The sequence below is a fragment of the Neltuma alba genome, unplaced genomic scaffold, assembly GCF_004799145.2.
Source record: "Neltuma alba isolate B1F8T4 unplaced genomic scaffold, ASM479914v2 tig00011656_pilon, whole genome shotgun sequence".
Taxonomy (NCBI): Eukaryota; Viridiplantae; Streptophyta; class Magnoliopsida; order Fabales; family Fabaceae; genus Neltuma; species Neltuma alba.
This window is the reverse complement of record NW_021636302.1, coordinates 125,806-146,379: the sequence shown is the minus strand read 5'-3', so window position 1 is coordinate 146,379 and position 20,574 is coordinate 125,806. Positions and strand designations below refer to the sequence as shown.

General features: G+C 32.7%; 1 protein-coding gene across 1 annotated transcript in view; it reads right to left on the bottom strand.

Annotated features, from left to right (window-relative positions):
• The window catches only part of LOC114716416 (G-box-binding factor 4-like), a 51,040-nt gene extending 30,728 nt beyond the window's left edge, over positions 1 to 20,312 (bottom strand). Inside the window, exon 1 of the mRNA XM_028901423.1 lies at positions 20,088 to 20,312. Coding sequence (XP_028757256.1) covers positions 20,088 to 20,312 — 225 coding nt within the window. The remainder of the gene's footprint in view (positions 1 to 20,087) is intronic.
• Positions 20,313 to 20,574: the final 262 nt, after the last annotated feature.

The following is a 20,574-nucleotide window of genomic DNA, read 5'->3' as shown; positions in this document are numbered from 1 at the left end:
ATCACAGCATAGAACCTTAGGATTTTGTCATGAAATTTGAACTAAAACAACCCTTAAATCCAACCAAAATCAAACTCAAAATTCCCTCAATTAATCCTTGATCAAAGCTTGGTGTTTCTCCCTTCAGATGCATGATTAAAAGCTCTTACTCCAGGTCAAGAATTCAGTTTGGCAGCACCTCCCCTGTGCTTCTCTATTTTGGCTGAATTGTTATGGTTTTAGGGGGTATTTATAGAGAAAATTTCTGGCCTTCTCCCTTGCATATGTGGCATGTTCTACTGCCACTTAAGAGGCCAAGTGGCTGCCATCAAGTGCTTCAAAAAATCTGATCTTGCCAAGTGTCCTTATTCTAAGAATATTCCACTGATTTTTAAGGTTAATTTGGCCATAAACTCCTTGCAATGTTGGGCCATGTTTTGCACAAAATTTTTGAGCTTTCTTGGCCCAAAGTGAAGCTCAGATCTGATTCAAAAAGGAAAAAAAAAAAGTGAAGCCTACTCATAAATATCAATTTTGACCAAAACTCACTATGTCGGTTACTATTTTCAAAAATATTTTTGGGCCTCTAAAAATTTACTTCTCTCCATCAAAAACTCCTTTCTAATATAGAAAAGCATTCTAGAAAATTTGAAAATTTATCTCCACCCCTAACTATTTATTTTGAATTTTCTCTGAAATCGGGTTTTAGCGATAAGATTTCAGTAATTAAATATTCTAAAGTTAATCCTTTCACCTCCAGGGCTTGAAAATAATTTTATAAATTCAAATAAATATTTAAATAACTTTTCCAAAATTTTTCAGGAATTAATGAGGCTTCTATATATTTAAAATAATTATTTCAAGCTAATTTTCTATTGTTTTTCCAGAAAAACCTCTGTTTACAGAAAATTCTGTAATAATTTATTTTTATGCAATTTCCACTTCTAAGGCCTCAAATAGGGTTCCAAAACATCTAATTTATCTTTTTACTATTTTTTAGAAATTTTCTGAAATGTTTTTCCAATTTTTTCATTTTGTTCTTTCTGGACCGATAATTTCAAAAATATTAGTCCGAACAAGAGTCGGATCTTAACTCAAAAGTGATTCCAAGTCTGAGTCTATTTTATCACTTGACTCTTTATCTAATTTATTACTCACATTCCCAGTGTCAAATTTGACAGGATGTGACAAGTTAAATTGGTTAATATGATTTTTTTCCTAAAATATCATAGGCACCTCTCTTAATTCTTTCCCATCTTTTTTTACTTAATTATTGTTATAAAAACATCAATAGGGTTCATTTAAGAGTAACTATATTGAATTTGTTGATGTTGAGTATGCATTGATTTTAGCATGACTAAATTGCTAAAAGAGGTCAAGTTGTTAATATTTAAATATATGGGTATAATACTGGACAACAAAACGTTGATAATGAATCTATATATTTTGCATGCCTTGAAAACTTATAAATACTTGACTTTTTATACATATTAAGCTGAAATGATGCGTTGAAGCAAAAATGGGATCTTTAGCTAATTATTTTGTGATGTGCTGGTAAAAAAAAAAAAGCTAATTATTTTGTGATGATTTAACATTTTATCATATCTAAAAGAATCTTAATTCATACCCCTGCGTCACGAGGTACTGTTAATTAGAATCGGCCTTTTGAAGGCACAATAATGTCATAACTATTTTGCATTTACACCATTAAATATATGTTAGATCAAACTTTATATTCTTCTGATTCTTAATATAAGACCTAATTAACTAATTTGAGTAGATTAAGGATATTATTAAATTGGTTAATATGATGTGTTTTTTTTTCTTACAACACCCTAATTATTTTTCTTAATTTTCTCCCTCCATCTCCTACTTGACTGTTGTTGAAAAAATATCAATAAGGTTAATTTAGGATAAAAATCATAAGCATGTAAAATAGATCTTACATATAGGACTGACATTAATTTTTAAATTAGGTTATATATTAAGCAGTGGAGGAGTATAACTGTCATTAATTACTTTTTTGAAAAATATACCTATCATCCCATTAGTTTCATGTCCTTAGTCTCTTATTATTGCAAGAATAAACAAAAATTTCACTTAGAAATAAATAATGAATAAAATTAATAATACGGAAATTATTTGTATAAATTTAAAGTTTGGGAAAATTTATTGTAAATATGAAAGATTATTCATAGGTTTAAGGGAAATTTTTATATAATTTAGCTTTTCTTCAATAAAAATGGATGAGTATCACAAAGAAAGCCAATTACCACTTTTTTTTTGGGTTTTTTGGATGGGGACATTTTTTTTTGTGGGTTGCCTACCCAATTCACCGGAGTCTTGCTTCGACTACATTTGGATCCGACCCGCGTCGTGCACCTGGTTGTGGTGGGTGAGTCTCCCAATGGAAATTTCTGCATACGCTGAGGTTCGAACTCGAGACTTCGCTTAAGCAGTATTAAGCCGTTTACCACTTGGACCAACCCCCATTGGTACTCCTCTTTTTATTTTTACATTTTTATTTATATGAAAAGAAGCACAAGCAACTTTTTCTAGTAGTAGTAATACAGGTCATCTGTGAGTTGCTAGTTGGCCCATGACAGGGTTAGGGTTTAGGCGGCGCGGATTAAAAGGGTCCCATGTGAAGCCAACTCGCCAACTATTTTTTATTTTTAAAATATTTTCTTATAAAATATAAACAAAATATAATGAAATTTTTGTTTTCTCCTTCATACTTGATTGAAAATACCAAATAAATGATATAGTTTTTTTTAATTTTTTTAGATAGGATGTAAAATATAATAATATAATTAATAATAATGTTATTTTTATAGGTTTTTTTCCTCAAATAATTCATTCAATTCATATTAATTTTATTTTATACGGTTCGTTTTTCTACGGTCCATGTTTCATGTTAAGCTAATCTCTTTTTGGGCTGGGAATATGTTACCTAACTTATACTCCTCTTTTTATTTTTACATTTTCTTTTGTAAAGAAGAGCGATTAACATTTTCTTGTTAATTATGCGTCACTGGGGCAAATCAATTGCCTCTCTAGACATACCAATCTAACATGCTGCATTTGCTTCACCAAGGAAGAAGTATTACCGCAACATACCAACCTAATCGTTGCATGTGAAATGATGCCTCTATATTGGAAGTTGTGGGAGTGAAGTAATTCAGGTGTTTCCATATTAAGCTTATGGCCCTTGTGGGCACTCAAGTTGGTCTGATTTTTCTCCCTCATAAACTATGAGTTACATGCTTAGCAGATTGAATCCATATTAAGCTTACCAACCTAACATGTTGCATTCACTAAAAAGGAAGTATTGTCGCAGCTTTCTCACCTCATGTCACAACTTTGTCACCTAATCATTGCAAGTGACATGATGCCTCTATAGGTTTACCATTGGAAGTTGGGGGATTGAAGCGATTCATATGGTACTAATTGATTATCATGATAGAAGTGGCCTATGACTTTTGTGGCCACTTAAACTAATCTGACTCTTCTCTCTTAGAAGTGATGGGTTGACACTTCACAGGTACATCAGAAATCCCTATGCCTCCATTTTTCTAACAGTCCTCTTCTTCCTAAAGGTCATTCTCTATCATAATTGCAGTTTCCTTATTTACTGCTTCCGTTTTCCTAAGCCCGAGGTCAATGGGTAAGACCAATACTTGCATAAACCTTAGAATGTACTCATTATTATGGGGGCAAGGAACACTGTTGTTTGGTGGCTGGCAGCTTTCTTCACCGACTTTTGCATATCTCCACTGGCGAGGTTTTAAGAGCCAGATCGAACATCAAACTGAAAAGGCAGGCGGTTCACAATTCTCATATTTCAATCGGTTGTAACATAATAATTAAATAAAAATAATATTAATACTCCCTCAAACAAGGATAACTTGTGCGTTTTTGTTATGTTAGAGATACTAATACCCTATTTAAAACTTTTAGTATAATTTTTCATTTTTGTCTAGTTAGTCGCTTATTTAGGAGCAGACGCCTACCTAGTATCCTTATCGTTTTAGGTGTAAATAAGGGGGAGATGATTGCCTTTTTAAAATATATTATATATATAATCATTATCTTAAAGTATTTTTTTCAGTAGTATCCAGTATCTTAAAATAACTTCTGGTACACTCAGCAAACTAAAATATTTTTTCAAGAATATCCATTATCGTAAAATAATTTTTGGGACACTCAATATCCTAAAATATTATTGTCAGTAGTAGCTATCCTACAATAATTTTTTATACACTAGTATCCTAATATTTTTCAATAACACCCAGCTTCCTAAAATAGCACCCTAAATTTAGGACAGTAAGTGCTACTCTAAAAATATGCTGAAAAATATATTCCTGATGAGTCTGTAAAAAATTATTTTAGAATACTTAATGCCACTGAAAATTTTTTAATATTGAATATTGCTTAAAAAAATTTACATCCCCTCAAAATACGATGCTTTGGGCAAAGGAAGGCAATGGATGGGAGCAAGTAATGAAGAGAAGCTTACTTCTCTTATTTTTGGGTGTACTCATTCTCTATATATACATTAATAATATAAGGATTTTTCAGAGAATGAATTACATATTTTAGGATACTAGGTGCTCATGAAAAATTTATTTTAGTATGATGAGCATATCAAAAATTATTTTAGAATACTAAGTGTTATAGAAAAAAATATTTCAAAATACTAAATGTTACTTAAAAAAACCAATCACATCCCTCAAAATACCGTGTCATTTTGGGCGATGGAGGGCAGCGGATGGGAGTAGGTAGCTAAGAGAAACCAGCTCCACTAACTTTTGGGAGTACTCATTGTCTCAAAATACCATATCATGGTGTTTCTAGAAGATGAATTGCATATTTTATGTATTATAATCATATAATATAGTAAATCCTTATCTTTTGTCATATGCAATAATAAATATAATTTTACATCACAATTAATTTTTTTTTTCAAATCCAAACTTTAGAAAAGAGATCTTATTATGTTTTAAAAAACCAAATCATCATGTTATCTCTAAACTAATTGCATTATCTCTAGTTTTTAAAAGTATTTTGGTTCTGAAAGATTCCAAAAAATGCTAGTAATTATTAAGTTAATTAATACTAATTTATAGCGCAAGTCATTCCTACATCTACATTTGCATATTAGCAAAAGAAATCTGCCTCACCAAGCTGATTTCGTTTTCTACAGTACCCCTTCCACTGATATTTTTCTTCTTTTCATTAGAGTCACAGGCTGGTAGTTCCATATAAGCAAATTGCTGAACGCCAAAGATGACGCGAATCGCATGTTATGGTGGCCCTTAGGTTAGCAATCGACTCCATGCCCACACTTGAAAGGACAAACGATGGCGACAAGGGTCATATCCCGAGTAGCTGTTCTGCTTCTTCTTCTTGTTTTTTCACCTTTAATCTGTCTAACATCCTGCGTTGCAAAATTTAGCCAGAAAGTCGCCTTATATTTAGGCTTAACTCTGGCCTGGCCGTTAAAACGACCCAACTGGTGAAGCAGCTGAACCTCACAAAACAGTAGCTCTAGTTACCGACCACTATCCAGTTCATTGTGATCCTTAATTTATTGTCATGACCCACAAGTCCCAGGATCAAAAGAGGACTCTAATATCAAGTTGAAATGTTCATAACAATAAAACTTGATTGTTTTAAGAAAGAAGTTAAGCGAAAGCACGGTGAGTCCGTAACCTACATGTCCTAATATTGAAACATGATTCTGATATCAAATTGAAATGTTCTTCTTTCATAACAATAAAATTTAAACATTTAAAATCAAACAATCTACTATCATAGAAAAAGACAGAAGTTAAGCAATAGTATGATAGGCCCACAACCCACAGGTCTCAGGATTGAAACCTAACTTTCATATCAAATTGAAAAGTTCCTTCATCATAACAATAAAACTTAATTGTTTTAAAACCATAACAACCTACTATGATAGAAAAAGAAAGAAATTAGTTAACCTCAGTTAATAAAGCCAAACATGATGGAAATGGTTAAAACTAACGCAAAAGCTATCATGAATACAAGAGAGTTCATTATATGTTTTTTCCTCCCAAAACACAATCATACAGTACAATAGAACACCTTAGGATTTAGGGCACACAATGACAACACACAAAACCAACTTGGGCTTAAGTCATAGTATCCGCCCATAAACCACAAAAGTCAAAAAAAGCAGAGTGAAAGCATTGTGGGCCCATAACCCACATGTCCTAAAATCAAAAGTAGACTCTCATATCAAGTTGAAAAGCTCTTCTTTCTTCATAACAATAAGACTTATGACTACCATAGTAAAAAAAAAAAAAAAAATCAACCCGAGTTAATAAAACTAACTATAACAGAAAGGGTTAATGCAAATGGTTAGAAGAGTTTTCCTTAAACTCCCCCCCCCAAACCACAATGATAGCCCACAAATCCTACAAACATCCTTGAGGGATCATAAATATGTAATTAGGCTTAGGACACAATAACCACCGATAAACCGATTACCCACCTTTACAACAATAAGACTTGGTGCACATGAACCAAAAAGACTAAGTCTAAGCACAAAGTATCACTGAATTGCACACAACTTCGATATCAAACCCTTAACAAGTCAAAGAAGTCAAGGCTTCAACCCTTCACCTCACCACCCACTCCAACAATCAAACTCTCAATTCCTTAGTCTAAAGTTATAATTATTGTTTCCTCAACCCCAACAACCCAGAGAAAACATTAGTCAGCCTCAATATCAATCCTCCATAACAAATCTCAATTTATACTTAGAATTTGCAACCTCTAACACACCAAAAATTGAAATCTAATCAATATTAACAATCTAAACCAAGTAAAACTCTGATCTAATTTAAATAAACATAATTCAAAATCCCTTTTTTAACAACAACCCTCACCTCAAATCACATATAACTCAAATTCCAATAGAACTAAACCAATTAAACACATTATTTAAGTCAAATAACTCATTTAAGCCCTCGCGCCAAAAATTTGGAAGAGCTCCAAAACGTTCCCCAAGGCTTATTATGAAAATAGAAGGGTTATGTGATAAAATATCCAATCAATATCTAAGTCAATTATCTTGTACATAGAATATAATAAAACAACAATTATGTGATAAAATCAATAGGTTATGAAAATTGCAACTGATGACATTGATACGTCAAATTCTTTAACAAGGCACTTAAGCAAATCAAGAGCACCATTGTTCAATGTGAAAGTGTACTGGACTAATTAATTAGTATTATGTTTTAGGGAAAATCTCAAAAAAATGACTATTCAATTCAAAATTTTAAATCAATATTAGTTAGTACACTAGTAAAGAAAATGATTATATTCGAAAAGCAAATAATAATACATTTTTTGTAGTAATTCCTTGTTTAGAATTTTAAAATTCAACGGTCATTTTTTTTTGGATTTTTCCTATGTTTTATTAATAATCCAATAATCTAGAATTATATTGGGACATTGTCTACGATTACATTTGGATATTATATTATCATATTTTAGAAAAATAAGTTTGAGATATTAGGATTACATTAAATCAGATAAGATTCTAGAGTTAGTTTGCTAGGTTATAGTTTTCTATCTAAAGGCTCATTTGTACTTTGCTTATTGAAGAATTAATAATATCCTGATGTTCTTATTTCCCTTAACTTTCTATCCGTCAAAATCTAACATGGTACCAGAGCTAGGTTCTTCCACAATCCCTGTGAAAAAGAAGAAGAAAAAGAGGGGGAAATGGGGGCATGCTCATCCTAGTCTAGTCACATATATCTATTTATACATTTCAGTCGCTTCTAAACTCGCGTTGGTTTCTTCCTTTTAGCATTACCCATCATCAAATCAAACTGTGATCACCTCCCAATTTGCAACTCAGTTCATGATCGAAATCACTCTTAGATAGCCGTGTTCATCATTTGCCTCAAACATCCCCAGGCTTTAGGCTATGGATACTTTCTCTCTCAAGCTGCATCTTTTTTGCATCCCCCCGCCTCTGTCTGATATGTTGTCACAAACATGTTATTGCCTTTGCAGTCTATCTAGTTCCATCCATATTCTTCCCTTTATAGTTCATCTAGTTTTGTCCAAATTCTTCCCTTTCTAGTTTGTCTGGTTCCATCCAGGTTCTTCCATTTGCAATCTATTTGGTTCCATCCCAGATTCTCGCCTTCACAGCAAGTCTGGTTCCGTCCCAGATTCTTGCCTTCGTAGTACATGTGAAATCCCATATCAGTTGGAGAGGAGAAAGAAGCACGCCTTATAAGAGTGCGGATACTTCTTCCTTGTAGACACGTCTCCTGGGTGTCTACAGCTGCACCTAAAGGAATAAAATTGTGAGGTGACTACAGCTGCACCAAGGCCAACATTATTTGCGAGCGACACTTGGGTTATACTCCGAGACATGGGGATGTTACAATTTTAGTATCAGAGCCACAGTCAAGTTGATGTGCCAATAAGGATGCTGGGCCTTAAAAGGGGTGGATCGTGAAGTCTCACATCGGCTGGAGAGGGAAACAAAACACACTTTATAAGAATGTGGATACTTCTCCCTCATAGACTCGTTTTTTGGGTAGCTACAACTGCATCTAAGTGAACAAAACCGTGAGGTAGTTACAGCAGCACCAAAGTGGACAATATTTGCGAGCGACACCTGGGGTGGTGAAGCCTGCACTCTGACACCTGGGACGTTACAGTACATCTGGTTCCTTTACATCTAACAAGGTACCAAAGCCAGGTTTTTCCATAACCCTGTGAAAAAGAAAAAGAAAAAGAAATGGAGATATGCTCATCCTAGTCTAGTCATACCTATTTATACATGCCAATCACTTCCAAACTTGTGTCGGTCTCTTCCTTTTAGCATTGCCCAATGTCAAATCAAAGTGTGACCACCTCCCAATTTGCAACTTGATTCGTCATCAGAATTACTCTTGGATAGTCATGTTCATCATTTGCCTCAAACAATCCAAAGCTTTAGGCTGCAGTTTCTCTCTCCAAGTTGCATCTTCCTTGCATCCCCCTACTTGTGTTATTGCCTTTAGTTCCATTTAGATTCTTCCCTTTACAGTTTGTCTAGTTCCGTCCAGAATCTTTCCTTTCCAATCTGTCCAATTTCGTCCAATTCTTCCATTTGCTGTCTGTCTGGTCCGTCTCATATTCTTCCATTTGCAGTCTGTCTGGTTTCATCCCAGATTCTTGCCTTCACAATGTCTGGTTCCATTCCAGATTCTTGCCTTCACAAGCTTTATTTACTATCACTCAATATGTCATGCCATCAGGCATAAAATAGGATACTTTGATACGGTCAATAAGTCCTTCACCAGCTTTATTTCCTATCACTTAAAAATTACCTATCTCATGTTTTGGTCAAACGCACGTAAGATAGAAAGGTTATCACGAACGGAGCTCAAATCATAAATGAATTTCAACCAAACAATAATCACATTCTAACTTCCAACAAAGCCCAAAAAACCTCAAAGCTCATGCTTTGATGCAAACAAGAGACAGAACTTCGACATAAAACTGAAAATTGAATCAAATCAGCATAGACGCATAGGAAATGACTATTGGCCCGTAAATTAAAAATAAATAAGCAAGTCAATAATTAATTATAAAATAATATTCATTTTGTGTGAATAAACTAATAACCTTTCTGGTTGAATAAATGTAGTTTATAAATTATGACCTTTAGTTTGTAAGAAATTGTTTGGACAAAATATTGAGAGGACAACCAAGCGCACACGTAAATTCGAAAAATTTATCATAGCCATATAAAAAAAGGTGTACTAGAGAATAGAAATTTATCAACACACCACTCAAATTTTCAATCTTAAGTAATAAACACTATTCTCAATTAATCCAATCAATTACGTAAGGAACATAATTTTTTTTATCTAATACGCATAGATAATTAAGGGAATGAATTAATAATTTATTGCCAGAGGTTCATAAATTATATTCATATATACAAAATTGAAAATAGAGCATGGAATAATTATAAAACATAACAAGAGTCGAGAGAAAATAGGACAAATTGCAAAAACAAATACCATGAAAATTACAAAATCTCATATTAGGAATTCTTCCAAAAATTTGTTATGATCTGCAAATTAATTCCTATTAGAACCAATTAAAGTGCTGTCACGATTCCTGATATCAAATTTATAATTTTCACAGTCTTTATTTGCAATTTTTTAAGAAAAATATCTAACAAAAGGTTAAACAAAAATTATGAAACAAATAATAAACAAGTAACACACAAACAAATAAATGAATACATAAACCCATTAAGTAATAAAACTAAAAAATCTATGAGCAAGGTAAAAATAACTGGTAAGTAAATAAATATTAAGCAAATAAAAGATTAAAAAAATAAATATAAATAATCAAACATGAAGAAATAAATAAATAAATAATGGCAATCAATCACTAAGTGTGCAGTAGAAACAAATATTTTGAACGAATGATTCGATAGCCTTATTGTATTGCAACTTATATTGTAAAACAACTTATAAAGTATAATTATGCTGACAATTTTAAGCAATAAATAATTGTACAATAAAAATATCATAAATATAGAGAGCAGTCAACACTTACACAAATTTTTCAAAAAGAGTTGATGTCATTTTTTGTCCTTGTGATTTGGGCACATTTTGATTTTGGCGCCTAAAATTTTAAACTTATGGTTTTAATCCCCAATATGTTAGGAATTGAAATTTTAAAATAGACTAAATTTTAAGGATCAAAATCACAAGTTTAAAATTTCGGGAACCAAAATCAAAATAGGCCCAAATTTCAGGGACCTATCATTTAACTGAAAATATATGAAAAAAATAAAAAGTGTGTATGATAATCCTACCCATCCTTTTAATCATTTAGTGAAAAATGGATAATCATTTAATTAGATAAACAAACATGCAGTTAAATTCAATCAATCAAATATTTTATACAATTTTCCTACCAATAAAAATAGGCAATAAATACACAAGTAAAATAATATTAAATAACAAATAACTAACTATTTAATCAACAACAAATAAGAAGAGAGATGAATGAATAGTTTATTAAAGCCTAAGATAATATTTAGCCCTTTATTTTTATATAATGTTTTAATTTAATCCTTTTAACTTTAAAAAGCATACTTCTGGTTCCATTAAAACTAAAATCGGTAGTCTTAACAATTTTTTTTAATAATAATCATAGTTGTTTTGAAAATTAAGCTTAATATGTTAGTAATTGAAAATGTTTTAATCATTTAGTGAAAAATGGATAATTATTTAATTAGATAACAAACATGCAAATAAATTCAATCAATCAAAAGTTTTATACAATTTTCCTACCAATAAAAACAGGCAAATAAATACACAAGTAAAATAATAATAAATAACAAATAACTAACTAAATTAATTAACAACAGATAAGAAGAGAGATGAATGAATAGTTTATTAAAGGCTAAAGTATACATTTAGCCTTTTATTTTTATATAATGTTTAACTTAATCCTTTAACTTTAAAAAAGCGTATTTCTAATCCATTAACTTTAAAATCATTAGTCTTAAATAATGATTTTTTTAATAATAATTATAGTTGTTTTGAAAATTAATCTTAATATGTTAGTAATTGAAAATGTTTTATGAGCCCTCAATACCTCAACATCATCATTCTTATTAATAGTTTCAGGGTTAAAGGATAAAAGTATATTTTTTTAAAAATAAAGGAAGGGACTTAAGCCTATGGAAGAGCATAGTTAAGTCAGAGGAGCAATTCCAAGGGTACACGCATAGAGAAGTTAGGCATGGCCGAGACACACTTGTTTGTTCTGATAGATGGGTACCAAATGAACTACCGTTGGGCAGACTAGTTCAGGACAGGAATAATATAGACAGACAATAGGATGAAAGTGTATGAATTAGTCGATGCAGAGGGCAATTGGAAGTCGGACGGGATAGAGCCATGGGCCCCAATCCACGTGATAAGGAAAATTCTTTCAATGAGGCCCCTGACGTTGAGAGCAGGGAGATGGAATAAGATGGCTACAAGGGAAAAATGGGCACTTCTCAACGGCTAGTGATTACGAAAATTTGCAAGGAATTGTCAATGTGCAAAGAGAAAGAATGTGGAAGACACAAGTATGGAAGCTGAAAGTACCAGAAAGGATGAGAGTATTCATGTGGCAAACTTGTCATGAACGACTCCTTACAAGAAAACTGACTCAAAAATGGGATGCTGGAGATGGGTATTGCAGTATCTACCAGATGGAAGCTGAATCACAACCACATGTGTTGAGAAATTGCCCCATGGCCATGAATATGTGGGCAAATCTAGTTAACAAAGTTTATCACAGGGAGTTTTTTACGATGGGAGGGAATGACCGGATATGACAAAATTTGAAGGGAAAGTGGATGGGAGAGATGGAATCGGATTGGTAGGAGTTGTTTACTGTGGGATGCCGGTTTCTTTGGAGATGGAGAAATGACCAGGTACATGGAGAAGTAGAGCAATGTAGAGAACCTGGAATAATTTATAAGGAGGTACCTTGGGAATTACAAGAAAAGATGGGACCCAGAAGATAAAGGAGAACAAAAGGAGCAAAATGTAGGGGAGCAGTGGAAGAAACCAAAGAGAGGATGGTGCAAACTGAATGTGGATGGAATGAGGAATGGAAATGGAAGAAAGAGATGTGGAGGTGTAATAAGGGGGATAAAGGGGAAGGGATTGGAAGCTTCTCAATGCAGTTGGAGACCTATGAACCTGAACAATCAGAGATAAGAGGATTAATTGAAGGCTTAAAACTAGCGTGGGAGCTAGGATTTAGACAAATAGAAGTGGAGAGGGATGCTAAGGCCAGAGGGTAAAACATTCAGTCTGCGAAAGTACTCAACGAAAGCAACAAAAGCACAATCCAATCGCAAGAACTTCTAAGAAGGAAATGGGAACTAGAATTCACACATGTATAGGGAAGGGAACAGATGGGCGGATGCACTCGCAAGGCTCATTACAAATCAGGATGCTACGTGGATGGAATGGACACGACCTCCGCGAGAAATTTAAGTAGTGAAGGAAGATGAAGCTGGAATCAGCATACCAAGAAGGATTGTCACGCTGTTGGATGATCAGTTTTTAATGTTTGTTTCCTATATTTCATCATAAAGAAAAGTATACTATAGCCTTATTAAAAGTCAAGTTGATAAATATGCAGACTTATAAAGAAATAGAGATAAAGAAATGAATAGTAAATAAATAATAAAAAAATTCAATAAACCTGCATATGAGTCCATGAAAATAACAATGCATTGACGATAAGAAAAATAATGTTTGACAAACAAAAAGAAATGAACGAAGAGGGGTGGAGGAGCCAAAAAAACAAGGGCTAAAAGAATTATGATAAGGAGGAGGAGGAAAAAAATAGATAGATTCAAATCAAAATATATTGCTAAACTATTTTTTTAAAAAATGATCTTCCTATTTTAAAGAATTCACAAAACTCCTGCCTCATATAATAGAAAGTTACCTCCCACAAGTGGTTGCAAACATTAACACAATCACTCATCTCAAAACTCAAATTATGATCATACTACAATACAAAACACAAATTCCACAGTGCCAACATATAACAAATTTTAGTCTCAAGATTATTAAGTGACAAAATTTGCACATACCAATCTCATTTGTCTCTAAAACAGCCTTACATGATAAAGCTAAACTAAAATAAAGAAAAGATTATATATAGTAATGACAATGTAAATTAAGGGTATTGTTATAAAAAATATAAATAAAGGGTATATAAATTAACTGCTTAGGCCCCCACAACAACATTTTGACTTTATATCAGCCTCTAATTCAGTCAACATATACAAGCATAATTTTCAATCAACAACGTACAAACACATGTATTCAATCGACTATAAACACATAAATTAGATAATAAATCTATCACAACTTCATAACAAAATCCAAATTCAGACAATAAAAATTATCATCTCCATGGAGGCATTTTTTTCCTATGAATCTTCATCCTACCTATACTGACTAGCTAGCAGTCACCAAAGAACAAAATTGAATAGAATAAAATTAAAAACTATAAAATTATATGCATAACCAAATATGTATCCCAACAGAAACTAGAGCTAAACATGGACCAGAGGACAAACAGGTCATGAGACCATGGTCTGATCCCTTTTGGCTGGCAAGATACCAGTCCTTCCCGGTGGGGAATCTAGATATCATTGCGCTAGACAAAATCGACTAGATAGAACCAGGTAGTTTGTCTAAAGGTTCCAAGAGGTGAACCTAGTTATTTTATTCATTATTTTTCTAGGCATAATAACAGCAAAACTAAACATGTTTCTGTTCTATAAAATAAATAAATAAATAATACCAACATGAATATATATACACCACACACATAAAACAAAATTAATAGAAAAAAGGACTAAATGGCTTACTTGTAAAGAAACAGCACATGAAGGCAAGTTTGAATGCGGCCATAGGAATTGAATCAAGTCTTGCTACCAATGAGGCTGCCACCACTCTTGCTAACAACAGCCTTTCTATGTCTAATCATACACAAGTTCAACATTAGTATGGTAAACAAAGTTGCCAATTCGTCTTTCTTATTGTACTATAATAGTGCAATAGAAGAAAAATGAAGGCCGTGATTACTAAAAGATTTAAAAAGGTTGACACTCAGATTTCACTTATGACAAAAACCCACAACGAGATATGATATCTTGACTACTTTTAAAGAACCTGAAAACGTGCAGATTCTTAATACTGGTTTGATATTCACTTTCTTCACTAGTATTAAGAGGTCACTTCCATCATGTACCTAAAAAGATTAGCATCGAAGTTGAGGGACAAAACGAGATTATTTGAGAACACTTGAATTTTAAAAGGCACAAACAAACAAATAAAAATTAATACAAATTGATGGTAAAACTTAGAGGGATAGAACATGTGTAATGGCTACACCTGAGTCCCAACTTACACATAAATATAATTATTGACTCTAAAATGATATCTGTAGCATATTCCAAAACTATATTAAAACTAAATAGGAACAAACCAAGTTAGAGAAGAATTTGGTTAGTTTCTTTTTGCTTAACACTAATAAAATGCTAGTTGGTGTGTCAAACCAAGTCAAACAAGTTAAATGAACAAATTCTTAAATTTAGACTTACTGTGACAATGAGTAGAAGCATCAATTAGTTGTTGAAAGTAGTGGCTGGATCCATTTTCTGAAAGCTTCCCCTACTGCACCTAAACATCCAGAAAAGGTATAAAAACATGAAAAATGAATGTGTGTGCGCGCATAAACCATGAATACATATAATCTTTATCACAATCAGAAAGTTATCATTTCAATGTTACTAACTTAAAATGGTCAGATTTGATTATAATCAAAGAAAAATCAACCTAGAATAATCTACGGCATAAGACGTGAAAAAATATTCTTACAATCCTAGTTTGGCTAGCTAAAACCTAAAGTTAAAAAAAATGTAAATGAAAGGCAATCTTGAAAAAAGAAGAAAATTAAGAAGAAAAATGAGAACGGAGAAAAGGCATAGACTTGTGTATATATAACCATGCGCCAACAGCCTAACAAACACATACCTATTGCAACCTGATTATATGGGGATGCTTAATGATTTTCATGATGGATATTTCTCTTTTAATTTGTCATAGCATACAAGTTTTAATAGTTAATATGAAGAGTAGACTCAAGTTCAACACCAACATGCATCAATGTTCTATGTCACATGTTTTGTTACACACACGTAGCAAGCCTTTGTTTGCAATACGTCACGAGATCCATTAAAGCAACATTATCAAAGGGAAAGAATGTTCATGAGCTAATGGGAGGGATGTAGGTCAAGTTTTGTACAACAGGCACCTAAAAGCACCTTTACATGCTTAGTCATATGCCCGAAGGGGAGAATAGAGTCCCTGTTATAAATGTGTATGTGTTAGGAGAGGTTTCCAAAATCAAATGAATGATAAATTTACAAGGTTCACTTAAATGTACAAAAATGTTTGAGTACACATACCATTATATATGTAACCCTTAAATGTACAAAAATGTTTGAGTACACATACAATTATATATGTAACCCTAGAAAGCTTATTTTTCACGGGTTAAGTTCATTTGTATTTATCTAGTCTACTAAACCAGGGATGATTAGACTCAAAATTGCATAACTAAGTGAAGGCTCCTTCTCTACGTATCAGAGTTATCAAGCCTAATATTTATTATACAATGGACTCAGCACATCATTGGGCCGAACATATAAAAGAAGGCAGCCGAAAGACAAGCCCAAAAACATGAGGAAGATGCAGAACAGGAGAGGGGACCACAAGATGTGAGGCAGACTTGAGAAAGGGCCCACTAATGGCCAGGGTAGTGGTTAGATAGTTGTCTAGGGTTGTGTGCCTTAGTGGAGAGGCGGGCAGAATAATGGAGGTTGTGGAGAGCTCTTAACCTCTCGAATGTTAGGAAGAACTATTTGTTGTACTTTGTTTTTGGCGCTTTCTTTTATTGTGATCATTGGAACTTTTCCTAGTAGCTTTATTCTATCAATTTTCCTCTCCCATTCCCTCCAGAAGAGATTGTAGCTGACTAGCTTGACATTAACGAGCAAAACTATTAGTTCCATCAGAGTAATCCAGCTACTTCTTAAGCAAAAAACAATGATTTGACATTCAATTAAAGTCAAGCAAAAATGTCAAACAAAGTATAATTATTCATTGAACAGATATGTGAAACAAGCTATGGCCCTCAATTCCTGACCTAGACGATACTCAGCAAAAAAGGCAGCAAGAGTATAGGACTTTTCTGAGCTATTAAAGAGAACACTGAGTTGGATGGTATCTAAAATCTAAGGAGAAAATAAAAAGTCTCTCAAGATGGATATAACAATACTTTCACTGCTCGTGAAGCATGTATAAAACCAAACTAACTGGAAAAAAAAACATCATCAAGTTCTACCAGATAACATTAAGAAATCTATTCACAGCAAGGAAAATTTTGAAAACAAAAAACCAAAAAATAAAGTCAAACATTTTTCTTACCTCAGCAGAAAATATTGGTGGCCTGCTTTACTTTTCGTAGAAAAGCACGAACATAATAACGAATTTGCATCAAAGCCTCTCCAACAGCTAAAGGCCAGACCTTGGAAAAAGATATGTTAAAATCTAAAGTGTACACCTCGGATTATTTACTTATGTTTTAATGTTAGCGGGTATAGTTGTGAAATCCAGTTAATAAAATAGATAGAACAGAGTGAAGAAGACCAAATGGAAGGAAATAATCATTACAAAAACAAACCAATGTCATCCCACGCTTCTTACGAGAGTTCTGTGTCTCTCTCTTCTCCTTGCTCCAAAGAACAATATTGGGATGCTCCTATATAAAACACAATGAGCATTGTAGCGAGGGATGGGAGATGAATGGTAAATAAAAATGGCTTCATTGATTTCATAGAGAAGAAGGAATGTGTCACAAACAGAGAAAAAAGTGGTAAAGAAGGCACCAAATGCGCAAAACGTGTATCTTTGGGTTCGGAGATTTGAATATGCCAACTTTGGTATTGTCGTCAACCGTGCTCAGTCCAGTTAACCACACGTTGTTTTGCCGTTGCTGTTCACTTTGGATAGTTCCTTCAAAGAACATCCCACAGGCAAGCATCCAATAATTTGTAAAGTAAGTTTCGTCCAACAAAAGAAAAAGGAAAAGTGGGGATTTTTGGTTCCTCTTTCGCAATTTGAAGAAGAAGAAGAAGAAGAAGAAGAAGAAGAAGAAGAAGAAGAAGAAGAAGAAGAAGAAGAAGAAGAAGAAGAAAGAGGAGGAGGAGAAGATGGAGAAGCATCACCTGTAGCAGAGGAGAAGCATGAAGAAATGCAGAGCCATTAATGTTGACCTAGCCATCTTCATCGATCAAATCTCCGTCCACTGGCTCGAAGTCCATCGCTTCTTCATCGATTGCGGCTTCTTACTTCACTCTATCAATGTTCTCTTTGTCGGTTAACCCTTCTGTTTCGAGGTGAAGAGTTGCTTTGCCATCAAGTTAAAACCTCAAATGCAACGGATACTTTTTTCCAACGGTGAAATTTCAAATTTTCAATAAAAATCATCTTCGATTGTGAATCTTTATAATTAATACCGAAATAAATTTCATGTTTAAATTTGAAACTCGAGATTTACTGTGGAAGAGAACATATTCATAGGTTAGATTTTGAAATTTTTTTATTGATTTTATTAATTTATTAATAACAACAGTTAACTAATCAATATTAAATTTTTATTAATTTATTAGTCATTAAATTAGTAATTTAAATAAATAAAATATATAAACTTAGTTATTTAGTTGGCAAAAAAAATCAGTTATTTAACTTTTTTAATCAAATTAAGAGTTCTGTTGGTAATATTGTGATGAATTTGCGATACTTTTAGCTAAATATATATAGTACAATCACGATTGTAAACTTTAAATAGAAAATAGAAATGTTTTGTCATGAAAAATAGAAGTTGGGGATGAGTACCTGTTTGAAAAATTAATTGGACATTAACCTGAAACATTTAGGTCCTTGAGTGTAATTAATTGTAGTGGGTGAAATACTAAAGGGAAAATTGTAATAAAGTTCCACCTAAGAAAATTAAATATAAAAAAGTCCCTTGAAATCATAATCTAAAGTTCTAAGGAACCCCATTGCAAGAGATTCTATTTGTTTAATTAGCAAATTGCCCTTATTTCTTTTTAAAGTATGCATTGACAACTGAAAATGCAATCGTTAATAACTTAAAGTGTAACGATTAACAATTATTATGACACAAATTGACAACTCATGTAGTATATTTTTATGATGCAATGAGAAAATGTGTTGTTAATACCTGCTGCGGTAATTGTTAATCGTTATATCTTAAGTTGTGAATGACCGCTCTTCCAATTATCAATACATATTTTAAAAAAAATAAGTGCAATTTGGTAATTAAACAAATAAAAACTCTTACAATGAGATCCCTTAGGATTTCAAAATAATTTAATAATTTTAAGGGACCTTTTCGTATTTAATTCTCTTGGGTTGGATCTTATTACAATTTTTCCACAACTAAATTACTCTAATTATATATTGTTGATCCAAAGTTGCATATAATTATTCTAATTGTATATTGCAGATGCCTAGTTGCATATGAGATTCCAATTATATATCATTGATTCAAACTTGCATATTGCTAATTCTAGTTACATATTGTAAATTCTTAGTTGCATATACCATCTTATTACATATCACAAATCCCAATTACCTATCATGGATCCAAAGTTGCATATTAGTGATTCCAGTTACATATGCAGATGCCTAGTTGCGTATGGTACCTTATTACATATCACAAATCCTAATTGTATATTGTTAATCTAATGTTGCATATGGCACATTCTAATTACATATTACGGATGCCTAGTTGCATATTGCACCACTTCTTGTACATTTCTCCCATGCTTATGCACATATAAGATCCTTACATGCATATTTCGCTCAACCTTACATTAAATAGTCTTCAAAAATCATACTTCTAAATTGAAACCACATGAAATAATGAATGCACCTTCATTTAAATTAATTCCATAGAAGGTTGTGTAGATTAATATCCATGGGTATTAATGTTGAGTCGCCACCATCATGATATACACCTTTAGCTTCCCTATCTATGGCGAACTTATTAATGATATTTGATATATTTGTGATTTATTGATATTTAACATTATATTTTAGTGCTCCAGACTTTTTTTTGTCGCTTCCATATTTATTCCTGTAGTTTTATGGTGTTTTTATTAGCATTTCTTTTACAACTGCTTTTAATTTAAATAGCACATTTCAATACAAATACATCACTAGCAAAAATTCTTATTATTTTAAAATTGATATATATATATATGTATCTATATATATCCGTCAGATTTTAAATAAATAATTGTCTAAGTTCTTATACTATCACCCCACTACTGGGTTGCCTTCTGCAACAACTGCTCGGCTACATGCACCTTTTGATGGGAGGTGTATTGGACAATCCTGAAGATCTTTTCTACTCACTTCACCCATCCTCTGCTTTAGTTGGGTTGAGTCTTTCCTCAAATACTGATAGGTTAAACTTTCAAAAATGCTCTCAAATTTAGGTGATTTTAATAAGGTTGGGTTGGCAGACTTGCTAGTATTGCTGCTAGAGTCATGCTTAGAGCCCTTCGCAGAATGGTGATCGCTGGGTTCATCGATAAGAGGGCTTTTTTCCTTGACAGGGCTATTACTCCGTTCTTTCATTGTAACTAGTTGTTCTTGATGCTTGTTTAATATTTGTCTTATGTTTTGGACTGTGTCTCTTAAGTCCCTCAAGATGGCATCAATGCCCTGAGAATGATTTTGGAGAGGTAGGGAATGTAGGTTTATGTTAGTTTGTCATGTAGTTTGTCAAGTATTCAGTATTCTTCTCCCCTCCTATGTAAGGCCACCACACAAGTTAAAGTTAGCTAAAAGAAAAGAACAACTAAAGTAATTGGATACATATGAAGAAAGGAAGGGCACA